The sequence below is a fragment of the Canis lupus genome, chromosome 5 (genome assembly GCF_048164855.1).
Source record: "Canis lupus baileyi chromosome 5, mCanLup2.hap1, whole genome shotgun sequence".
NCBI lineage: Eukaryota > Metazoa > Chordata > Mammalia > Carnivora > Canidae > Canis > Canis lupus.
In genome coordinates this window covers 59,099,261-59,121,657 of record NC_132842.1, presented here as the reverse complement: position 1 = coordinate 59,121,657, position 22,397 = coordinate 59,099,261, and the positions used below count along the sequence as shown (strand labels likewise).

The following is a 22,397-nucleotide window of genomic DNA, read 5'->3' as shown; positions in this document are numbered from 1 at the left end:
GGAAGCTCTCTAAGGAGCTCTGATCAGCATATACAATTGTATCTGTGTAAGGAGGAAGTAAAACTACACATCCCAACTTGTTTGTATTTATAATGATATATGGACATTAATATGTGGGTGATTTTGCATATATGCGTGTGGGGGATGGACAGCTGGCACACGGGGAAATAAAGGAAATTTTTCATTGTGTACCATTTTATATTCTAGATCCATGTAACTACGTCACCTGTTCAGAAAGATAAACAATTTGCCAAATTTAACATCCTCTAAGAACACCAGGATTTAGCTTCCTCCTCAAATTTTCCATTGAGAAGAGTAATTCTCCCTCTGGCTTGGTAAGAGTATTTGATTTCTTCAACCTCAGGCAGCAGCCAGCACAGAGCATGAGAACGTGCGGATCAAACACCGGTGGTGCCTGGGAGCTGCCCTGCTATGGGAGGCTAACCTGGCTTAGGGGGAACTGCACAGATGGCACTAGCACAGCACCACTCTGGCTCAGGAGTGGATTCAACTTCAGAACAGCCAAACACCCAAGTATTCTGTCCTCCAGCTTGGCTCCGCATGGCAAGGAAGATTTCTCAGCCGGCATACCAACAACCCATATGTACAGACACGAGCTGAAGATACTATCTCTGGGTGTCAAATCAGCTCCTCCTCCGAGGATTAAGGACATCACTCCTAGACACTGTGCCAAGTTTAACCTCAAGTCAATATACAGGCACATGACAGTGAAGCAAGCATTTCCTAACCCTCTGAAGGTTGGAATATTTTACTTACAGAGAACAAATATGCAGTATTTTATCATTTGGACTTTTATCTGTGGAAGGTTTTCCTCTCCTATCATGTGGTATCCATACCAGGCATCTGTGTAAATGGTGTTAAGACAGAACACAAAACGTCCTTGGATTGCCAATATAATATTTCTAGCTACTCCAACCAACCTCAATGTTATGTAATATAAAACACTAAATGAATACAGTGGTCAGGCCTAATACATTATGAAGTCCCAAATGATAGGCTGACATTCACTCCCATCTCTTAGGAGCTCTGGGAAGGAGACCAAACTACATCTAGAACATTTTACCTCCTGGGCCTAAAATTCAGGACTTGTCAAGGTCCACAGTCTGGCTTCATCTACTTTTGTGGCTCTGTTCCCACTGTTGCCCCCAGGGGGTCTCCAACTCTGGCCAAATAAACCTGCTTGCCTCCTCTGTTCTTTCTTTTCCGGGTCCCTACCTCTTTCCAAACCTAGAACACATCATCCCTCTCCCTTAGCCTGTTAAGTCAAGAGAGCTGATGGTGGTCCCCCTTCCTTATCTGAACTCTCTTGCTATTTACTGTCCTCGGGGGTGTCCCTGGAGTTAATGTTCCCCACTCAGGCACTTGGCTGTGTGCAACAAGAGGCCGCTCCACTCTGCCTGCATCCCAAGTCCCATGCTAGTGTCCTGGCACATCAGGCACACACCTCATGGGGAAAAAATAGGTGCTGTGGCTGGTGGTAGTCACCAGCTTACTAACTCAAGATCTTTGCTTTTCCTCCCTCAAGTATGGTAGGGGCCACCATACAACCTGGTCCATATTCTAAGTATTTGGGTAACACAACAGCAGAGTAGTACATGCTGTATATATACCTCACCCATGAATGGCGGTACCCAGAAGGCAGTCGATAAATATTTGCCTTTGAAGATGTTCACGAGTCAATGGAACAAAATTAAAACTGTCTTCCAGGAAACACAAGTGTTAAAGAGTCCATGACAAGTTATAAAGGGAAATTTCACAAGAACCACACTTTTCTTCCATTCTTCTTGGCCAGCTATGTGGAGAACATTGTTAACCAACCGACTGTGAAATGTTGGCAGGAAATTAGCTTTGCTTGTGTTTTCATGAAATAAGTGACTTATCAAAAACAAGCCTATGCTTCCCAGAAGATTACAAAGGTGCTGAGGAAGAAACCAATCATCAATCCTTGTTTGGTCTCAAAGCCTCAAACACACTGGCATTTTCTTAGGAACCAGGCCTACTCTAGGACTACTCAAAAGGCCCAAGGTGGAAATTTTCTGGGACTTTTTATTAATCTCAGAAAGTCTGAGGACAATGGGAAAAAAGGCAATCTGATCAATGGCCTCAGAACCTCTTTGGTCTCAAACTACCACCCAGAATAGAATGGCCTCACGTGGGCCTCGCTCTTGCTGTATACCTGTTGGTCCTCTGACTGCAGGTATATTTCAGCATACCAGTCAGCTATAGGTTCCTCAGGCCCCATCCCTGAGAACTCATTCAGGAGGACTACACATCTCAGCAAGCCATATGTGGGAATCACCAACACAGCTAACTCTCACCCTGCACACAGAGCTTGCAGATTCCCTTACACACACAGCTTGGTCTGTATCCAGAAATCCCAGTGGTCCCCACGTAGGGAGAAGAAAAACTGGGGGGGAGTGGGATATAAAGTCAAAGATGCTTAATGCAGTTATCACCAGTTCTGGCATTACGCATAACCGCAAGATCCAGAATAAAATCAAGGTCAATATTTTTAGAAATTTAAGGAAGTAGAAAAAATCATTAATCAAGCAAATCAAAGTTATTATTAATCACCCAAAAACATCTTAGAAGATCTCCACATCAAACTCAAACAGCATTAACAAGGCCTTAGGACATCAGCTAGTCAAGGCCCACTTCTATAGGAGGGATTCAGAAATTCTCCACAGAGCAACTTGGGTCTACTATCTTCTCAAATGGACTCTACTCAGGGTACCTTATCAATCTTTAAAATGTCCAGATGATATACTTTGCTTAAAATGTCTATTCATTTTCATTTATACTCTTCCAAAGGGAAAGAAAACTGAGAAGAAACCTTTTCTGCCATAAACTCTACATTAATTTCCCTGAGAAAATGTCAAGTTTGTGGAGTTTTCTATAACTGTTTATTCCAACTTTTAGAGACTGGCTTTTCCTATTCCTTTGTTTGGAAGTTTTGTCTTTTTTTTTTTTTTCCTGAGTGTCACTATGTATCTGTTATGATCGCTTTGACACATATAAAGCATAACTATTTCAAGGAGAAATTGACCAAACCAGTACCTCTACCATAAAATGAAGTATGAAGGGGAAAAACGATAAGGCCACAGAAGATCTGAACTAAATTACAAGCTTGATGTAAAAAAATGGCCATGCACTAAAGTCGCAAAGCAATCGCCAACAAAGTCCAAATAACCAACATTATATAGGTCATGTTCCTCTAAACACAGTGCAGCCAAATTAGGAATTAACAACAAAAGACTATCTTTGTTAAAAAACCATGTGGATCCTCCCTCATATTATTCACAATTATACAGCTTCTATGAAGGACATTCCTAGGACAATAATTACTAGGAAACTCTTAAATATGGACTCTACTGTGTATCAGATAGCATTATTGTGTAAGTATTGAATTCCAAGTGTCCTAATAGTACTGGCAAGTAGGAAAAGGTCCTACTTAGTTCTAGTGCTAGCATATTTAGGAGTGAAATATCAAGATGCCTACAACTTACTTTGAGAAGATTTCAATAAAAAGATAAAGAAGGGAAAAAAAAAAAAAAAGAAGGGAGGGTAAGGTAAGGAAGAGAACTGCAAATATGGTAGATACTATCAACCAGTAAATCTAAGAGAAAAACATGAGAGTATTAATTGTGCTACTCCTTCCAATTTTCAGTAGGTTTAAAAGATTTCAAAGTACATAGTTTGAGGAGAAAACCCCAAATTCATGAGTTTGGAATTTGTACAACTTTAAAATGAAGATTTTTTTTAAAAAAATGAAGATTTATTTATTTGAGAAAGAGTATGTGTGCATGCAAGCCCATTCGTGCAGGTGGAGTTGCAGAGGGAGAGGGGAAAGAAACAAGTAGATACCACACTGAGCGAGGGGCCCACAGGGCTCAATCCCACAACTCTGAGATCATGACCCGAGCTGAAACCAAGAGTTTAATGCTCAACTGACTGACTCGGGTGCCCCCTGGAAATTTAATGTCTGATTTGAAACCTATACAGAAGTGAATTTCATAAGCACAGAATGTAGCTAAGATGGTCCTTGGAGTAAGCACAGATTTAAAGCCCACTTACCATTAATCAAGAAAGACAGAAACACTTGAAATGAGCAGACTTTGACTCAAGAAGTTAGGGGGAAAACAATGAAAACCCAAGAAAGAAAAGAGTTAAAAGGAACAAAGAAGGGAGGAAGAAAGAAAATAGAAGCAAGGAAATAGAAAAAACAAAAACATTTAATAAAACCAAAAGTTATAAGGGAAAGGAGGGGAAAATGAGAAGAGGGAGACAAACCAAGAAAGACTCCTAACTCTGGGAAACAAATGGTTGCAGAAAGGGAGGTGGGTAGGGGGATGGGGTAGCTGGGTGACGGGCACTGAGGAGGGCACTTGATGGGGTGAACACTGGGTGTTATACTCTAAGTTGGCAAACTGAATTTAAATTAAAAAAAAATTAAGAAAAAAAACAAACCCAAAAGCTGTTTCTTTGAAACTACTATTGAGATCTCTAGCAACACTGGTAATTTTTAAAAAGAGAGAAAAGGTACAAATAATGTTAAAAATGTAAAGAAAGAGGTGCCTGGGTGGTTCAATCGGTTAAACATTTGTCTTCAGCTCAGGTCATGTCCCAGGGTCCTGGGATTGAGCCCCACATCAGGCTCCCTGCTTAGCAGGGAGTCGTCTCCCTCTCAGTCTTCCTCTGTGCTCTGTCAAATAAACAAAATCTTTAAAAGAAAACGTAATTACAAACATATTAAAGTCTCTGAGCTCTAAGAGAATTCTATTAACAGTTTTAAGTAAGATTGAAAGTGGACAACTTTAGGGGTACTTGGGTGGCTCAGTGGGTTAAGCATCTGCCTTTAGCTCAGGTCATGATCCCAGGGTCCTGGGATTGAGCTCCACATCAGGGCTCCCAGCTCAGCAGAGTCTGCTTCTCAGGAGGACTACACACCTCTGGCTTCGTCTCCCTCTTCTCCCTCTTCTCCTAACAGGCACATGATGCCTCTGAATGCCACTTCTTCTCTTCTCCTAACTCATGCTCTCTCAAATAAATAAATAAAATCTTAAATAAGAAAAAAAGTGGACAACTTTAGAAATAGATACCATCCAAAAAGACTCAAGAAGAGACAGAAAACCAGAATAAACCTTTCATTTATATGTGTGTACATTCTGAAAAGGATAGTCCAAAGTCTCCCTTCCCTCCCTAAAGATATCTAGATAATCTCTATTTTTTTTTTAATTTTTATTTTTTATTTATGATAGTCACACACAGAGAGAGAGAGAGAGAGAGAGGCAGAGACACAGGCAGAGGGAGAAGCAGGCACCATGCAGGGAGCCCAACGCGGAACTCTATCTTGGGTCTCCTGGATCACGCCCTGGGCTGAAGGTGGTGCTAAACCACTGAGCCACTCGGGCTGCCCTACAATGACATTTTGAAGCTAGATCAAAATGTCCAACTGACACAGCAGACCAAAAAGAGTAGAGGGAATCCAGAACCAGACAACCTCACATGGAAGAACCATAGGAAGGCTCAGGAATCAGTGACCCTGGGTATCAATGAAAGAGTAAACAGATTCAGCTGAAAACAGGAAAATAGGCTTAAAACCACCACACTGAAAAGGGGAATTATGAGAAAGTATACGTAACATTCCCCATAGCGCCCCCCTGCTGGAGGCCAGGAGGCCCACAGCCAGGCTTGCAAGCTCTACACAGGAGCTGACAAGCAGTCATCAGTAATTTCATGACTCTATAAGAGTAGACAGTCAAAAACCATGACATATCAGACAAGTGTGACAGAGACAAAAAACAAGAACACGCAAAAAAGGAATTTAAGAAATTGAAGAAAACATCATGGGGGGGGGAACCCACACATTCTCAGTGAAAAAATAGAAATTACATCAAAGAACAGGATACTACCTTTAAAAGTTCAGAGAACAGAACAGAGCTGAGATGAAATCTAACATTTGAAGGAGTTCTAGAAAGCGAGAACAACGAAGAAAGGAAGGAAATCAAAGAATGTTAAAAATATTGTTCCAAAATAGAAGGACATGAATTTCTAGATTGAAAAGGCCCAGCAAGTGTCCAGAACAAAAGATAAAAGTGACCCATTCGAAGGAACATCATTGTGAAATTTCAGACTGTGACTGAAGAGAAAATCCTAAAAGCTTTCAAAAGAAAAAACCAAAACCAAAATCAGATCACGTAAGGTGAAGCCAGAATGGCTTCAGTGGTAATACTGGAAAAAGCTCTTCAAAATTTTGAGAAAATTATTAGTTACAATCCAGAATTCTATGCCACGGCCAGTATGTTAACTGGAAAGATAAAATAAAAATGTTTTCAGATATGCATGGCTCAAAAACATTAATTTTCCATGACCTCTTTAAAGGAAGCTCCTAGAGAAGAATGTGTGCCATTAAGGCATTCCTTTGAGAGTTAAGATGTATTAGAAGTAAGATTTGTCCAGGGAGTTAAAAATTCCTGCTGAACTGTTGCCTGCTGTTACATCAACAGGATACCCGTCAATTTAAGAAATACAAAATGCTGAAGTGAAAATTTTATATGTGTGGCCAGACAACTGGTAAAAATTCATTAAGGAGGCAAGAGCATGGGTGCCTGGGTGGCTCAGTGGTTGAGCATCTGCCTTTGGGCTCAGGTCGTGATTCCGGGGTTCTGGGATCCAGTCCCACATCAGGCTCCCTGCATGGAGCTTGCTTCTCCCTCTGCCTATGTCTCTGCCTCTCTCTCTGTCTCTCTCATGAATAAATAAAATCTTAAAAAAAAAAACCAAAAAACCAAAATAACAAAAAAGGAAGGCAGCCAGGTGACTCAGTGGTTTAGTGCTGCCTTCAGCCCAGGACGTGATCCTAGAGACCTGGGATCGAGTCCCGTGTTGGGCTCCCTGCATGGAGCCTGTTTCTCTGCCTCTCTCTCTCTGTGTCTCATGAAAAAATAAATTAAAAAATCTTAAAAAATAAAAAAATTTAAAAAAAAGGAAAAAAGAAAAAAGGAGGCAGGAGCATTTAAAATTCAGGCATTTCTCCAACAAGTTTCATTAAGGCCAGCTTTTAAACTTTTGGCATTTAGGAAAATGTTTGGTTTCATTAAGAAATACACATTCCCACTCATGTACCTACACCTTGATACATTGGGTCATTAGTTGCAAAAGTGGGATCAGATGTTTGTATCAGCACTAGCTAAGCACTGCTAGGCTGATGAAAAAACATTTATGTTCTACTGCTATGAGCTCACTATTAACTTCACCTTTGAGACACATTAACAAGGAAACTTGTTATATATCGAAAAGCTGTACTGTATGTAAAATTTGCTTATTGTTTCATAAATTGTAATATCTGTGTTTACTTATTTTCTACTAATAAACCTTAGAGTTGTTTTTAGAGTGGTCACCTGAGAAATATTAAAGGTGAGATGAAGCTCTTATTTCTATCCCAAAGTTTCATTCTCAATACTAGCATCTTTCAACTACAGATTTGGTTTTGGCCCTAACTTCCATCACAACAAAATCACAAGCCTTTTATTCACTGACAGAGTATTATCATCTAAAAGGTCTCACAACTCTTCTCAAACTCAACACCACAATTGTTTTTATATTGGTTTTCTTTTTTAAAAAATATTTTATTTAAATTCAATTTGCCAACCTATACATAGTAGAACACCCAGAGCTCACCCCATCGAGCGCCCTCCTTACTGTTTATACTGGTTTTCATATATTATTATGCTCTACCATGTCCAGGATGCCTGGCCCCAGAGACCTTACCAGAAGTTAAGGTTGTAGTGTCTGAACAATACAAACTCATGAAAAACCAGCTTAAAACCATCCTTTTAGAAGCATATTTTAAATCTAAATTAATATGGATTAATTTATAATGCATTTATAAGAAATGTAAATACCTAGGATAGGGCTTTTCTAAAGTGCAGTGACACTTAACTAGCTCTTCAGTGTCCCTTGCTTTGTTTAGTGTTAATAGACACACACACACTCATAGCTTGAATCCCATGTACTGTTTCTTTTCACACAGGCCCTGTATCCCTTTATTGCTTCCTATCAGCAATGGAAGATTCCTATGCAAATCAAGTATCTGCCTAAAACTATGTTGTCCAAAACAGGAGTGTTACAGATGAGGCATTAGTTTAGACCCAGCCCAGTAGTTATTCCTCAGGTAAGCAAGGCAAAGGGTGATGAGTAATTTCACCAAATACAAGAACCCAACCCACTTTCTGCATCCTATACTCATGCTGTAAGGAATCCGATCTGTTGCTTCCCACTCTCACCAATGATTTTTCCTGGTCCCCTCCTGTTCTGGAGTGTACTATCACCACCTGCCCATCCCCCAATTAACCCATGCCAGAAAGAAAAAGCATATACGCACCTTAAAATCTGTATTATTGATATATTCAAATACCAAAGCTGGTGTCTTTGACTGCAAGAGAGAATAGTAATGCCTTATAAGTATTCAAACAATAAAGTCCTTTGCCTCTGTTGTACCAATCCATCCCCAATCCCACTTAAATGAAAAAGGGATATACTCATCTTGGAGAGCCTATTAAGTATCTTCTCAAGACTAGGTGACTGGAATTTGCTTTGAAATAAGTGGGGATGGCAGTGGTGGGAAAGTGGGTGGTAGGGAGAGGAAACAAATTTGGCAACAAGTTGAGGCACTGCTAAAGTTGAGTGATGTGTGCAGGGAGGTTCATTATATCATTCACTTTACTTCTGTAAATGGTTGACATTTTTCACAAGTGTTTTTTGTTTTGTTTTGAAGGAAATGTATTCTCTGACTAACCTGTCAGTGGGCCTGGCACATTATGTGCAGATTTATACTCTGCAGTGTTCCAGTCTGCCAACCACAAAAGGAGTGACATGTTTTCACCTTGGTTTAGCAAGCCAGATGCATTTTACAAAATTATCATAGGTCTTGGGAATCTATCAGAGGCCTTTTCAGGATCCAAAAGGAAAATATCTATGATTATCAGTAAGCTATAATGTGAAATTATTGCCTTGGCTAGACACCCTTAGAGAATGTCTCAATTTACAAAGTAGATATGTTCCCACCCCACCAAAATCATACATAACCAACTATTTCTAAAGTGCTACAATCTTTAATGCAATGAGTACAAAATGTCCAATATTTATTTCCTTGTACAAATTTTTCAAATGTCAGATTTACTTAAGTAAGATAAAAATGCTCATTAGCAGTAATAAGCTTCCACAATTGGGGGAGAAGCAGGGGTTTAACAGGTCAGAGAAAGAAAATCACCTTGGAAATCTTTAAGGCTGGGAAGTTTTGCTCAAGGAAGCAGGTGAAAGTTACCTAGTTAACAGGCCACAGTACATGCACACCGGTCTTTGTCAGAACAAGCAGCAGTCGCGGCAGCCCCGGTCAAAGGGTTCCTCACTAGCCTAAAGGTGACAGGGTTTCAAGACCACCAGATCGCTCTACTGCCTGGGAGCAAGCCCATTTCCTTAAGTTTTGGGGATGAGGGCTCCCCACACCTTGGTTCTCATCCACGGATTTACTTGTGTTATATAGTCTATAAAACACACACATGCCTAAGGCAACAAAGTTAAGACAAGTTATCACTTAAGTCCTATTAACTTAAAAAAAAAAAAAAAGGCAAAATGAAGAGGCTCCTCATCCAACAATAGTATGTACTGGCTCACACTGCAGGCCAATTTCAAAGATTATGGAGTCCAGAGCTAGTCACTCTAAAGTCAATCCGAGCTGATCAGGCTGATATATTTTTAATGCCAATTAGCTAGAATCTAATATATAACCATTCTTCTCAGTCTTATTCTTCAATTTGATGATACTGTACAATCTTGAACAAACTACTGAACCTTCATAGCCTTCAGTTTTCTTATCTGTACAGTATCACATTTTGGCCAACAACAGTACTTACTCCAGTGGATTGCTAAGGATGGTTGTGAGGTCCACAACAGGGCCTGTACATAGTAAGCTTTCAATGCATGTCAGCTAGTACATCGTTTCTTTAGAATGTCTTCAGCAGACAGAATCAAAGACCTACCTCTTACACAAAAAGCTATCATGGGAGGACAGGAAAACAGGTGAGGTAGAACAGGTGAAGGACAGAAATGGGATGGGAGGTGGTACATAAAAACTTTAGCTAATCATAAACATCAGGTTAAGTTACTCAAGAAGAGAAAACAAAACCAAACACATCTCAAATGGCTACAAAGTAAGCATTTTTAACAAAAACAGTTTAGTTGTATCAGTATATACAATGTGACACCATGAATTAAAGCCTAGTATGAGAAACAGCAAGATGCCTTCCTTAGTGGGTCAGTGGGGCTGTGATCTCTCTGCCAGGTATCCACGTGGAGAGATTTGGTTATTTCCTTCTGTAAAGTCAGACTTTCAAGTGTCAGGCTTAAGTGAAGCAAAATAAGGCTAAGTGGCGATAATAAGCTTTCAAAATTAGGAGAAAAATAGGGGCTTAAAGATGACGTTCAGCGAACATTTGTGGGCTGAATCAGAACGAGGTAATAAACTGGGGACAGGGATTTTTCTATATACACTTTTAGGTTCTATAAAAGTGGTGGTGGCTACTTTTATCACTGGGCCATCATGATTTTTTCTGGTTTTCAGAACTACTCAGGAGTAAAGACAAACACAATCATTCCCACTATGTAATGATGTTGCTCATTATTTTGACATTCTGTGTCTTGCACACACATACTCACTCACTCATCCACTCTCTCCATCTTCCCCAACCACCAGGCACCTACCACAGGGTCCTTCACAGTGTCAATCAGCTTAATGATATTTGTTCCACCACGAAGGTTCTCCAGAATCTTAACCTCTCGTTTTATCTTCTTTTTCTTCACTGGCTTAAATACACAAGAGCAATTGGAAGTGAGATTCCTTTTGAAGTTAATAAATAAAACCTTAAAACAATGTCAGCTAATCAAGTGGATACTGCACTATCTTGCACACCGTGTTATGTTAGAATGTCTAAATCAGAAAAGAGAAATCAAGATAAAATGGGGCCTGTCCTTGAGAATGTTTGAGATTAAGTTAAATACAGACTCATATAGCATATGTGTCAGATCTTTAGGTAGTTACATTTAGGACACTTACAAATTTTGAACACCCATGTCTTACTTTAAAAATAAAATGCTTTCTAGATAACTGCCAAATGGAATGTGCAGTTATAGCTCTGAACAGCTGTATATCATGCACTTGTGAATAGAAAAACTGAAACAAAATGGTGAGACACCTGCTCTTCCAATGAGTTACATGTAATTTTGTCTTCCAGGAGCAAAGACCAGTTCATTGACATCAAGTTACAAACTTGTTTCCCAGCTGCTGGCTCCTATTTCCTGTTGCCACTCCCATTTCCTCAACATCTAGAATCTGAAATCAGCACAGAGCCAATAAACTACCCAACAGATCCCACTTCTAAAGAAAGAGATGATGGATCAGCAGAGGAGAAAACTGATCTCTGATACAGTACTGATTGGAAACTGCTACCTGCTAACCTCATCTGGACAGAAAAACTAAAGCTCTCAATCAGAAATACAAGCATTATATGTGCTATTTCTTGTCTTAAAGAATCTGAAGAATGTAATTCTGGAATAAGAGACACATCACAATCAGCTATGTATGACAAAGCACTTAGAACATTTGATTGGCACATGGTAAGCACTTAATAAATGTGAGCTTTATTATTTTCATATTTTTAGTTAGTAATAAACCACAAAATTCCTATGTAGTAGACTCAGCTTAGTTGAACCATTTGCCCAAGGTCCCACAGCTGACAGTGAAGAGCAGGGGCACAATCTAGATCTAGACAATAACTTTGCAGCCTCCCTCTTGCCCATGGTGCTCTCACTTCCCAAGTGTGGCTATGAGAGAAAGGGAACTAAGGAAAAGGAGTATTCTATCACTGGGTACTAGACACTATTCTGATAGCATAGGCAAAGAGAGTCCAATGGGTTGGCAATGAAATAAGATTTGAAAAGCCTGCGTGCATGTGGTGGTGGGAGGGAAGAGATGTATACGTATGCCAGAGAAACTGTCATCTCTTGTTGGTCACTAAGCTACAGCTTTAAACAGTAATAAAACAGAGGGAGATTATGAAACACAGAGCACCTGCATCACCTCTAACTGGGTGCTTGACCGACTGGAATCTAGCTGTATTCTTCCAAGCCAGCTGCCACACTCATGTCCCCTTTGTCAGGGTTCCCAGGAGAGTAGATCTGGCTAATGTGTCTCTCTCCCAATTCCACTAAGGAATCATACCGATTCCCTTTTTTCATATTTAGGGAGCTCAATACTTTGGGGAAATAAATCACTCAAACATGATGTACAACTTGATCAAAAAAACATCCAGAGAAGGACGTATTACAAAATAAGTAAGCTTCAAAAATGCCAGTCATGAAACAGATGAAACAACTGTTCCAGATTAAAAAGAAATGGCAACTGAATGTAACACATGACCTGGGATTTTCTTTTGCTATAAAGGACATCATATGGACAACTGGCAAATGAGAACAATGGCTGTAGAATAGTTAACAGCATTGTATCAATGCTGATTTCTGATTTTTTATTGTGGCACTGTGGGATTACATAAGAATTGTCCTTGTTTTTAGGAAATGTACACTACAGTAAAGATTACTGCGATTAATTCTCAAGCACATAATTATATATGTATATACATATATGTGTATTTATACATATATATATAAGACAGAAGCATTAAGCAAATGTTAACATTTGAGAAATCTGAGTGAAAGATATATGGGAATTCTTGAAACTTTTCTTTAAATCTGAAATTACGTCACAAAGTTAAAAGAAAAATAAAAGCTGGCTATCTTATCTATTAAATTCAGACACTGCTACCAGTATATTCAATGTAAAAAAATTTGAGAGTTGTCATCCACTCCTGGAAAGCAGTTACAGATCTGAGACTGATCACACAGGAAAAAATACACCACAGCCAGAGATCTGTATACACTAAAACCCTTCCTCTCCCTCTAACAGTGAATTAGTAAGGGGTAACCCATTAAATAAGTTGCCTTTATGACAATGCCCCATGTAAAGCCTTGCTTTGCTCTCCCGTAGTCAGTAACAGGTCACGCAGGCACACTGTTCCTGGACAATGCCACTGAGATTAAGGTATCTTTCATTATGTCCTAAGGTAACTTATGGAGCAAGTGAGCATATTTTGCTGCCCAACTGTCACCTGTCCAACAACTTTCTCAGAGACTGCGACAGCAGGGCCATTCTGAACTGGCACAATGGTCTCACAGAGCACCTGAAGTCCTTACATCCTGACAAAAGACCCAGAGCTTGTAAAAAAGGAAAGTGACCTACGGCCCAGGACACCCCTCCAAAGCATGGACATCTATTCTCTACAGGAACCAGGTTACAGGTAACTAACTCCCTTTAGCCTCAAGCTTGTTTATCTGAACCCGGGAGATGCCCCAGAAGCTAAAAAACCAATGAGCTCCCAGGGAATTGAAAGTAATCATTTTAAGGTTGTAAACAGAATGGGAAAATGTTAGAAATTATGAAGGAAGACCCTTGGCATCCTATGGAAAATAGATCACGGATTTTACAAAAATATTCTGCTTTATACCTGTAGCCCAGTGTCTGCCTTCATCTACCCACAGCTACATGGAGAAAATGCTCACTTCCATCACAGTCTCATCATTTCATCCTGCTAGACAAAGTCTCTCCCACCTAAGGTTAATTTACTCCAATTGAGAGAATATCTGATTAAAAGATTCGAAATCCATCAGCTTAACGGCCTCCCAATCCCTTCACCATTTTGTTTTTTTACAAAGTCTAGTAGATAAAAAAAATTTTAAGAAATTAAAGTATTAAATCAAGTTTCAATAATAAATGAATTTTGGCACACACCTAGAGGGAATGTTTAAAAGGAAAAAACTCAATTTGAAATTTTTTGTGCATGAGCTCAGGAAAGGAAGGAAAGGGAGGGAGGGAGGGAGGAAAGGAAAAAACAAGAGAGAAAGAGAAAGAAAAAGAGAAAGAGAGAGGGAGTAGAAGGAAGGAACTTTCTTAAAGGTTTCTGCCCACATGGTGGAGAGTCCCAGCTACTGAGGACAACCCTATTCAATGTAATCCAAGAGTAAGATACCACTTCTTTCTCCCTATTGACCAACATTAAAAAATTTAAAAGACAAATTTAGCAATGGGCTGCTTAGTTAATGAAGTCAGTGAGCTGTTCTATTTACTTATGGCTGATTTTAAAAAGCCAGATCTGAGCATGATTTCAACTGCTAACATTCAGTTGTGATTCAATTTGTGAACTAATGTATACACAGGCCGTAAGAATTAGGACCTCAATAACTCCCAGCAAATGCTAATGGGCAAGCATTTTAATTTCTTTCTAAGCACAACTGAATCAATAAATTCAAGACAAGTGGGAAGATAGCTCAGAACTTTCAAACCTGTAAATAACTTTTATTTCAGTGCCACAGCAACAACTGAGAGATTAATGTCATCACCTGCAGTAAACAATCACAATGAACACTGGCTGCCAGGGATGAAGAACAGAGTAAGGCAGAAAAGTTCAGCCTGGATGACAGCATTTGACTACCTTGGGAGCATCTCTCAAATCCCCTGCAACTGACCCAAATACAAACATCATCTGAGCATCTGAGCTGTTCTTTCTTTTTTTTAAGATCTTATTTATTTATTCACGAGAAACATGGAGAGAGATAGACAAACAGGCAGAGGGAGAAGCAGGCTCCCTGCAGGGAGCCCGATGGGGGACTCAATCCCAGGACCCCAGGATCACAACCTGAGCGAAAGGCAGAGAGGCCCAACTGCTAAGCCACCTAGGCATCCCTGAGCAATGTCATTTCTTCACAGCAACTTTTCCCTTAATCGTTCAAGTCCCATCTTTCCAATTATGTTATCAATCCATGAGACTGGTTACTCTCAGAATTTTTGTTTCTTCTTAATTTAAAAAAGGCATACATCAGGCCTTTTGAGTCTCATCAAGAGAATGGTATATAGTCCTTTCTGCTACTAGTTTTGCCCTATGAAATCATTCACATGGCCCAACTGTAATATTATTAGAACAATGCTTTATTGCTAAGCGCTAGGCACAATTTTAGGCATATTTAATCCACTTTTAATAGTATTCTAAGAGGGCAGCCTGGGTGGCTCAGCAGTTTGGCACTACCTTCAGCCCAGGGCGTGATCTTGGAGACCCAGGATCGAGTCCCACGTCGGGCTCCATGCATGGAGCCTGCTTCTCCCTCTGCCTGTGTCTCTGCCTCTCTCTGTTTCTCATGAATAAATAAATAAAATCTTTAAAAAAAAAATAGTACTCTGAGAGGAATACTATTGGCACGATTTTACATGAGGATACTGAGGCAGAGTTTAAGTAACTGCTCAAGGTCACAGAGCTTCTCAGTGTTGGGAATGAACATCTGAATGCAGGCAGTCTACCTTCAGGGCCACTTTTGGGAAAGCAGCACTGTGTAGATCACTAAAACACTGTCATTTACCTACCCTCCCCAGATCTCATTTAATTCTCCTAACAATCCCGTGAGTTTCACACAAAACATATATGCATTTTACAGGTAAGAAAATAGAATCAAGTAGGTATAAATGAGGAGGTTGGTTCTAGAACCCAAGTCTTCTGACCTCCATTTACAATGTGTCTTAACTACTATATTAACCTCATCATGAGGTGGCAGATGCTAGAATAAGGCTTTACAAATTATCTAGAGCCATGCTGTACACATGAAAATGGGTACTCTATGTCAAGATATTCTTTTTATACAAGGCTCACTCTCCAACAAACCCAAATATATTAAAGGGATAAAGCTGTTAGCCCCCAAATCTGGCAAGTCATCATAAGGAAACTGTATGTGTTAAAAAAAAGTATAAACACACTGGTTATGGTGGCTTCAAACCAAGAGAGCAAAGTAACATTTTTCATTTATGCATTAACCTCACTCTGTCTAGCAACCTCCAAGTCAAGCATTTAACTTCCAGAAGAATAACTCCCCCAAATCATTAGAAACAAATTCATTTGACTTCTAATGAGTGTTTATCCATCTTCCCAGTACAGTTCAACACCTCAAGAAGTCAAATATGCAGCAAAGGTCCTAATTGCTCCTCACATCTCTAAGACTCCATGATAGGGACAGAGGACCCTAGTGCTTCTACCCCCTAGCCACCTGATCCTGAGCAAACTGTATGCTCTGGGTCTCAGTTTATCTGCAACAAGGATTTGGATTCTCTGCTCCCTTATTTCGTGATTCTGTTTCACTGTACTCTCAAGCTCAGACCCTACAATCACAATACTGGGAGCAGCACTGATTAGGGCCCCCTGGGTGGCTTAATCATCTGGGCAGCCAACTCCTGGTTTCAGCTCAGGTCATGATCTCGAGCCCGAAGTCAGGCTCCGCACTCAGCATGGAGTCAGCTAGAGATTCCCTTTCTCCCTCTCCCTTTACCTCTCTACTTGCTCATGCTTGCTTATGCTAAGTAAAAAAAAACAAAACAACTTAAACCCTCATCACTGACTAGTTCTCACATAATTTTTTAAAAAGATATTTTATTTATTCATGAGAGAGAGAGAGAGACAGAAGCAGAGGCAGAGTGAGAAGCAGGCTGCCTGCTGGGAGCCCAATGCAGGACCCGATCCCAGGACCCCCAGATCACGACCTGAGCCAAAGGCAGACGCTCAACCACTGAGCCATCCAGGCGTCCCTCTCACATAATTTTTAAAATTTATATACTTTTTGATGTTACGAGCACTTTAATAATACCATTTTAACTACTTTTTGCCATATTTGTGGGACTCAAAAATCACAAAAACTTTAGATAATACTAATGTCTTGCTTCAGGAAGATGTTTTGGTACACTTGCCTAACAAAGTACATGGAGGGCAAAAACCTACCCACCAGAGAAAGCAGAAATAAAGGAGCAAGCCCGCACCAGCATGGAGCAGACATCATTTTGATAGAACCTACTAGACAATCGTCTGCTCACTAGGAAACAACCCCACAAGATAGGTGATCGGTATGCCTCCCATTCTTCTAATACTACTGCCTCATAGCACAGAATTTTAGAAATATCTACAAATATGTTAAGCACACTTAAAAAGTAAACTTGTAGTAACACCATTCTTTGCATTAATCTTGAGATTTAACCTCTGGGGGAAAAATGGATTTGCCCAACTCTTTAAATAAGACTACCAACAGACGGGATCCCTGGGTGGCGCAGCGGTTTGGCGCCTGCCTTTGGCCCAGGGCGCGATCCTGGAGACCCGGGATCGAATCCCACGTCGGGCTCCCGGTGCATGGAGCCCGCTTCTCCCTCTGCCTGTGTCTCTGCCTCTCTCTCTCTCTCTCTCTCTCTCTGTGACTATCATGAATAAATAAAATAAAATCTTTAAAAAAAAAAAAAAAAAAAAGACTACCAACTTATTCTTTTATATGAAAATTTCCAAGTTGGTGCAGCATGGGTTTAAAACATCATGTTTATTTAAAAGTGGTATTGCTCCTAACTTCTATATAGGAAATAGCAGTTTTAACTTGAAGGATCCCAAGAAGGGCTGAAATCCACACATAGATGGTGCCCACAAAATGCTACCAGTTGTTCAAAATGGAAAAGTGCTTTTATTTCTGCACGTACCTTCTAATGAGGTACTACAAGGGAACTGAGAAACGGATTTTTCAAAATCAAAAGATGAAACTTTCGGCATTTCAGGGGCTTTCTGCCCTCCAACGTTAACCCTTACCACCTACCCTCCTCCCTTTTCTCCTCAAAACAATTTCTGCCAAAAAATACATAACCTTCCTATTGATTGGAACATTTTAAGATTTTAACCTCAGAATTTCACTTCAAGAGATTTCTTGAAAATCATTTTGAATTGAATTCAATATTTCTTGAATATCAATATCAATTTTGATTTCATATCAAGAAATTGTGCCCACCAACTTCTAAATTCCTAAAACCTCTTAAGGGCTCCAATATGTTTTGACCAAAAAAAAAAAAAAAAATACTAAAAAAAAATCTACTGATGCTAATTAAATGACAGAACTCCTCTGGGGCCATTCACCACCATCTGACCATCCTCATTTATTGGAAAGAACTAAAGGAAAACTTTATTGACCAAAAGGGAAGACATACCACCCTCATGGAATATACCCTCTATCTTGGTCACCGTGTAGACATTAACATTCATTTCCTTCCTGCAGTTGAAGTACAGTAGGCCTTTTATGAAGAGGAAGTTTTCTCTAGATTCCTCTCAATTATGAGCAGCTGGTACTCTGTTAAGGACCTAATTTCCTATGACCAAACACCATTAACAGCAGATGACAGTTATAACTTCTCTGAGTAGGGGCACACACAACTTGGGATCAGACCCTGTCCATTAAAAAAAAAAAAAAAAGTAATTTTAATCTACTTTAATTCAGCCTGTGAAAATGAGACAACCACAATACCATCAGCAGTTTCTCACCCCATCCTTCAGCTAGGACAAAATCTGGGGAGAAATGCCACAGGGCTTTGAAAAAAAGAAAAGTGAAGGTGGTTTTCATCAGCAGCAATGAGTTGGTTCAGGCTGCAGCCTGAAAAGAACTTGTATGGAAAAGATACAAGAAACACTTCATTAACTAGAGCTTCGAAGGAACCTCTCAAGTCTTATTCCAGAACACAGGAACTTATTTGGAACATCTTACAAACCAATTCTAAAATGGGGTCGGGGTGGGGGGATGGGAAACAGGTGTTCTAGCTAAGGGTCATTTGGACATAGTGGTTATCAAGTAAGGTTTCCGGTGCCTAGGTTTCTTGTCTGTAAAAATAACCTTTGGCTTCCATGTTGGGTTCCCTAAACATATCCAGTGAATCTTTAGAGGAATGATGCCATGAAGACCTCTACACAGAAGTCTAAAGAGCAATGCAATGTTCTCTTGCATGAACATACTCTCACTCATATACCTAAAGGCCATTCCTCCAAAAAAGACCATAGGAAGTTATACACTTATTCTAAAAATGTTGCTACGGCATAAAAGTTCAGTTATTTTTCTGAAATTGTTCTGGAGTCAGCAGTTCATTCTTTCAAAAGCACAGCCGTGGAATATGGATATTCCTAATTTCAATTTATGCCTTTGCTTACTTTGTGTCGGGCTCCACACAGGGAACCTGCTTCTCCCTCTGCCTATGTCTCTGCCTCTCTGTGTCTCTCATGAATAAGTAAAATCTTAAAAACCAACAACAACAAAAAACCAACAACAAACATTTATGTTTACTTATAAAGAAAAAAAAAAGTCACACGGCTTCCCCAGGTAACTTCTCGGAAGGGAATGTTTTGTTAAATATTCATGCTTGTAAAGGGGGGAGGAAAAAAAGACCATGTGACTTTTCAGGTCCAATTCACATTTGGGGAAGAAGGGAGTCAAACTCCACATCTCCAGTATCAATTTCTCACTTCTCACCCCAGTGCCTCTGATGGCACAGATAACTCTGCCTATTTCTCTCTACTGCAACTCTGCATCTTCATCACTAGGCTTGGATGGTACTGAGGAACAGAACGGAGCTGGTCACTTTTCTGAGAAGTGATTTTCAGACGATGTAAGCCTGACCCTTCATACGAAACAGGGACACAGCTGCCTCAACTCTACCCTTAAAACACAAAAACAGTTTTTCAATATATCCTTTTTCACGGAGCCTCTGCAAATGGCCACACTGGAAATCTTGTATATGCAAAAGTGCTTATATTAATTATTAATTATTAATTTAACATTTCACTAAATGACATGCACACACATTAAACGATCTGGCAACAATGGGGACCCTTCACAGACTAAGAATTACCCCCCTTTTTAAGTGCATCCTATAAAACATTATAAAGGAGAATTTAGCCAACTTACACTCATTACCGTGTCTCCACTGAAGAGACAACAAAAGGTGTATCTTTATCAAAGTTAGGCTGCTAAACCAGACACTAAGATGGTTTGTTCCAATTATTAACTGTAGTGATTAGACATGTACTCTTCTACTGCTCCCAATTTCACTTTTTCTATTGGATAAGCATCGATGAACCTTCTGGCTACTACTGGTTCACTGTATCGACTGCATCTGACAAACTTTTACTGCCAAAGGATACGAAACAACTGATCATCCACTGAAGTGTTATGCAAGCTTCAAACCCATCTTTGAAGCTGCTCTAATTTTTTCCAACTTTCTTTCTGAAATAATTTTGAGCACCATGGGTAACAAACTCAGTGCTCACGGAAAAGCTTTTCTTTCATCTGAACCCCATTTCTTTAATAACAAATGGACTCCTTTGGAACCTTCGCTTTGGGAGCCCACAGTGACATTTCAGAACAAGTATGTTCCTGGACTATCATACTTAGATTCCAAACAGGTGTACATTCTTTCTTCAAAGTTCACAGGAACATGGGTGGGAGAAGGAACAGTAAAGGGGCGTCAGAGAGAAGACGTGTAAAACGAAGGGCTTGCACTGCTCATCCTACAATGTGGCTGGAGTTTAGTCCTGACCAGTTAACAAAAATCTTAATGCCATTCATAAGAAACTCACCTTGAGAATTTTTACAACCACTCTCTCATTGTTGGTGATGTTAATGGCCTCAAATACTTCACTATACTTTCCCCGACCAAGTTTTCGAACCAGTTGGTAATCATCTTGATTACTGTGAAAGGCAAGAGTGACACATAAATGCCAGGACTTGGGATTAACCAAGCCTATGCCCATTCTACACCCCCATCCAGCCACTTCCATTAATCAAGGGTTGGAAGCGTCTATACATCACCACACAACTCATTCCCTAAGTGAAAGCCACAACATAAACTTGGCTCCTTCCACTGTGCGCACAGCTCCTAACCTAATTGGTCCATCACAACCTGGGGAGCAGAGGTAGGAAGGCAGGGCTCTGAGCCACTGCAGAAGGGGGAGCAAAGCATCCATCCTGGAGGCTCAGAGCGTGCCTCTCTGCCTGGGGCTCCACAGCAACTGCTTTAGACTTCACGTCCCAAAGGTGGCCAGCGCCTGCTTTGAGAACGTGGATGTCGTTAAAATATTTCCTCTCACCCGGGCTCATTTCAATAAACTAAAAAGGCGGAGAATTTTAATAGCTCCAGAGGACAGCTGCTGCCTGCCCACCCCAAACAGAAACCCAGAAGTGTGAGGAGGAAGGGCTGCTCCCTCATCTCCACCAGGCTCCAGTCCCCGGACCCTACACTTCCCAGTAAGAAGCATTCCTCGGGGTAAGGCGGAGAGAGGGGTGCGCAAGGCGGGGACACGGGGGGGCGGCGAGGCCGGGGCTGTGCGGTGGGGGAGGGGGCCCTGCGTCCAGCAGCCGGGCGGCGGGGGCGGCGGGGGCGGCCGGGCGCGGGACGGGGGGCGGGGGGCGGCCGGGCGCGGGGGGGGGGGCGGCGGCGGCTTTACCCCCAGCTCGGGACGTGAGCCTCATAGTCCCAGTACTCGCGGCTCCTCAGGCTGTTCACCTCGGCGTAGACCCGGGCCCTGCTGCCCGCGGCCGGGCCGGGCATGGCGGGCGGGACCTGGGGGCGCCGCGGGGCGCAGAGGGCGGCGGCGGCGGCGCGGCGGGGGGCGCGGGGCGGCGGGCGGAGGAGGCGGCGGGCCGCGGGGCGCCGGAGGAGGAGGAGGAGGAGCGCGGCGGCGGGCGGCCACGCCAGGCCGGGCCCGCGGGGGCGGGCGGGCTGGGGGCGCGGGGGGCGCCGGCCGAGCCGGCCCGGCCCTGGAGCGGCCGGCGGGGCGGCGAGGCGGGCGGCGCTCGCGCTCCGCGGCGGCCTCCGCTCGGCTCGCGGCCCCGAGGCGGCGGCGGCGGCGGCGACGGCAGCAGCAGCGGCGGCGGCTGCCGGCCGGGAAAGGGGCAGCGGCGGTGGCGAAGAAGGAGGAGGAGGAGGAGAAGAAGGAGGAGGAGGAGGAGGAAACCCGGAAAAGGGGCCGCGCTCACTAGGAGCGGCCGCCGCCGGGCCCCGGGCCGCCCAGCCTCACAGCGCCCCCTGCAGCGCGGGGGGACCGGCCGGGCCGCTCCGGCCCCGCCCCGGCCCCGCCCCGGCCCCGCCCCCTCCTGCCCGCCCGGCCCCGCCCCCTCCTGCCCGCCCCCCGGAGCCCCTTCCCGCCGCTGCCCCGCGGACCTGCGGCGCAGTGCGCCCTCCCCGGAGCCTGCCCACCCCCGCCCTTGAGCCCGGCCCCTCACGCCCCTTCAGGACCGTCCCGGCGATGCCGGCTCCGAGCCCTCCAGCCGTCCGCATGCTGACCCTTCCCGTCAACCAACCCGTCCTCATCAAGTCCCTCCCCATGACTCCCTCCTAACCACCGAGAGCATCCCCCACCTCAAGATTTTTCCCTCCGTCCCGG

General features: G+C 42.3%; 1 protein-coding gene and 1 long non-coding RNA gene across 14 annotated transcripts in view; one reads left to right on the top strand and one right to left on the bottom strand.

Annotated features, from left to right (window-relative positions):
• CSNK2A2 (casein kinase 2 alpha 2) overlaps nucleotides 1-22,397 on the bottom strand; it is a 79,750-nt gene that overhangs the window by 20,428 nt on the left and 36,925 nt on the right. For 3 of the 12 annotated variants that reach the window (XR_012031416.1, XM_072826904.1, XM_072826903.1), the window contains exons 3-5: nucleotides 20,592-20,703; nucleotides 10,783-10,884; nucleotides 8,405-8,455 (exon numbers count right to left, since the gene is read on the bottom strand). Coding sequence is in view for 11 of the 12 variants with exons in the window: in XM_072826904.1 (XP_072683005.1) it covers nucleotides 8,405-8,455; nucleotides 10,783-10,884; nucleotides 20,592-20,703 (265 nt within the window). In the remaining variant the exon portion in view is untranslated. Of the gene's footprint in view, nucleotides 1-8,404; nucleotides 8,456-10,782; nucleotides 10,885-11,273; nucleotides 11,346-20,591; nucleotides 20,704-21,458; nucleotides 21,616-22,397 lie in introns of those variants that run through there. The other 9 variants (XM_072826905.1, XM_072826910.1, XM_072826912.1 and 6 more) reach the window with 9 other exon arrangements.
• Nucleotides 11,566-14,681, top strand: LOC140633816 (uncharacterized). Of its 2 annotated transcripts, XR_012031418.1 has the most exons (4): nucleotides 11,679-11,694; nucleotides 12,322-12,411; nucleotides 13,197-13,430; nucleotides 14,495-14,681. It is a non-coding gene; the product is annotated as an uncharacterized lncRNA (long non-coding RNA). The 2 variants fall into 2 exon arrangements; XR_012031417.1 differs by lacking the exon at nucleotides 12,322-12,411 and having other exon boundaries at nucleotides 11,566-11,694.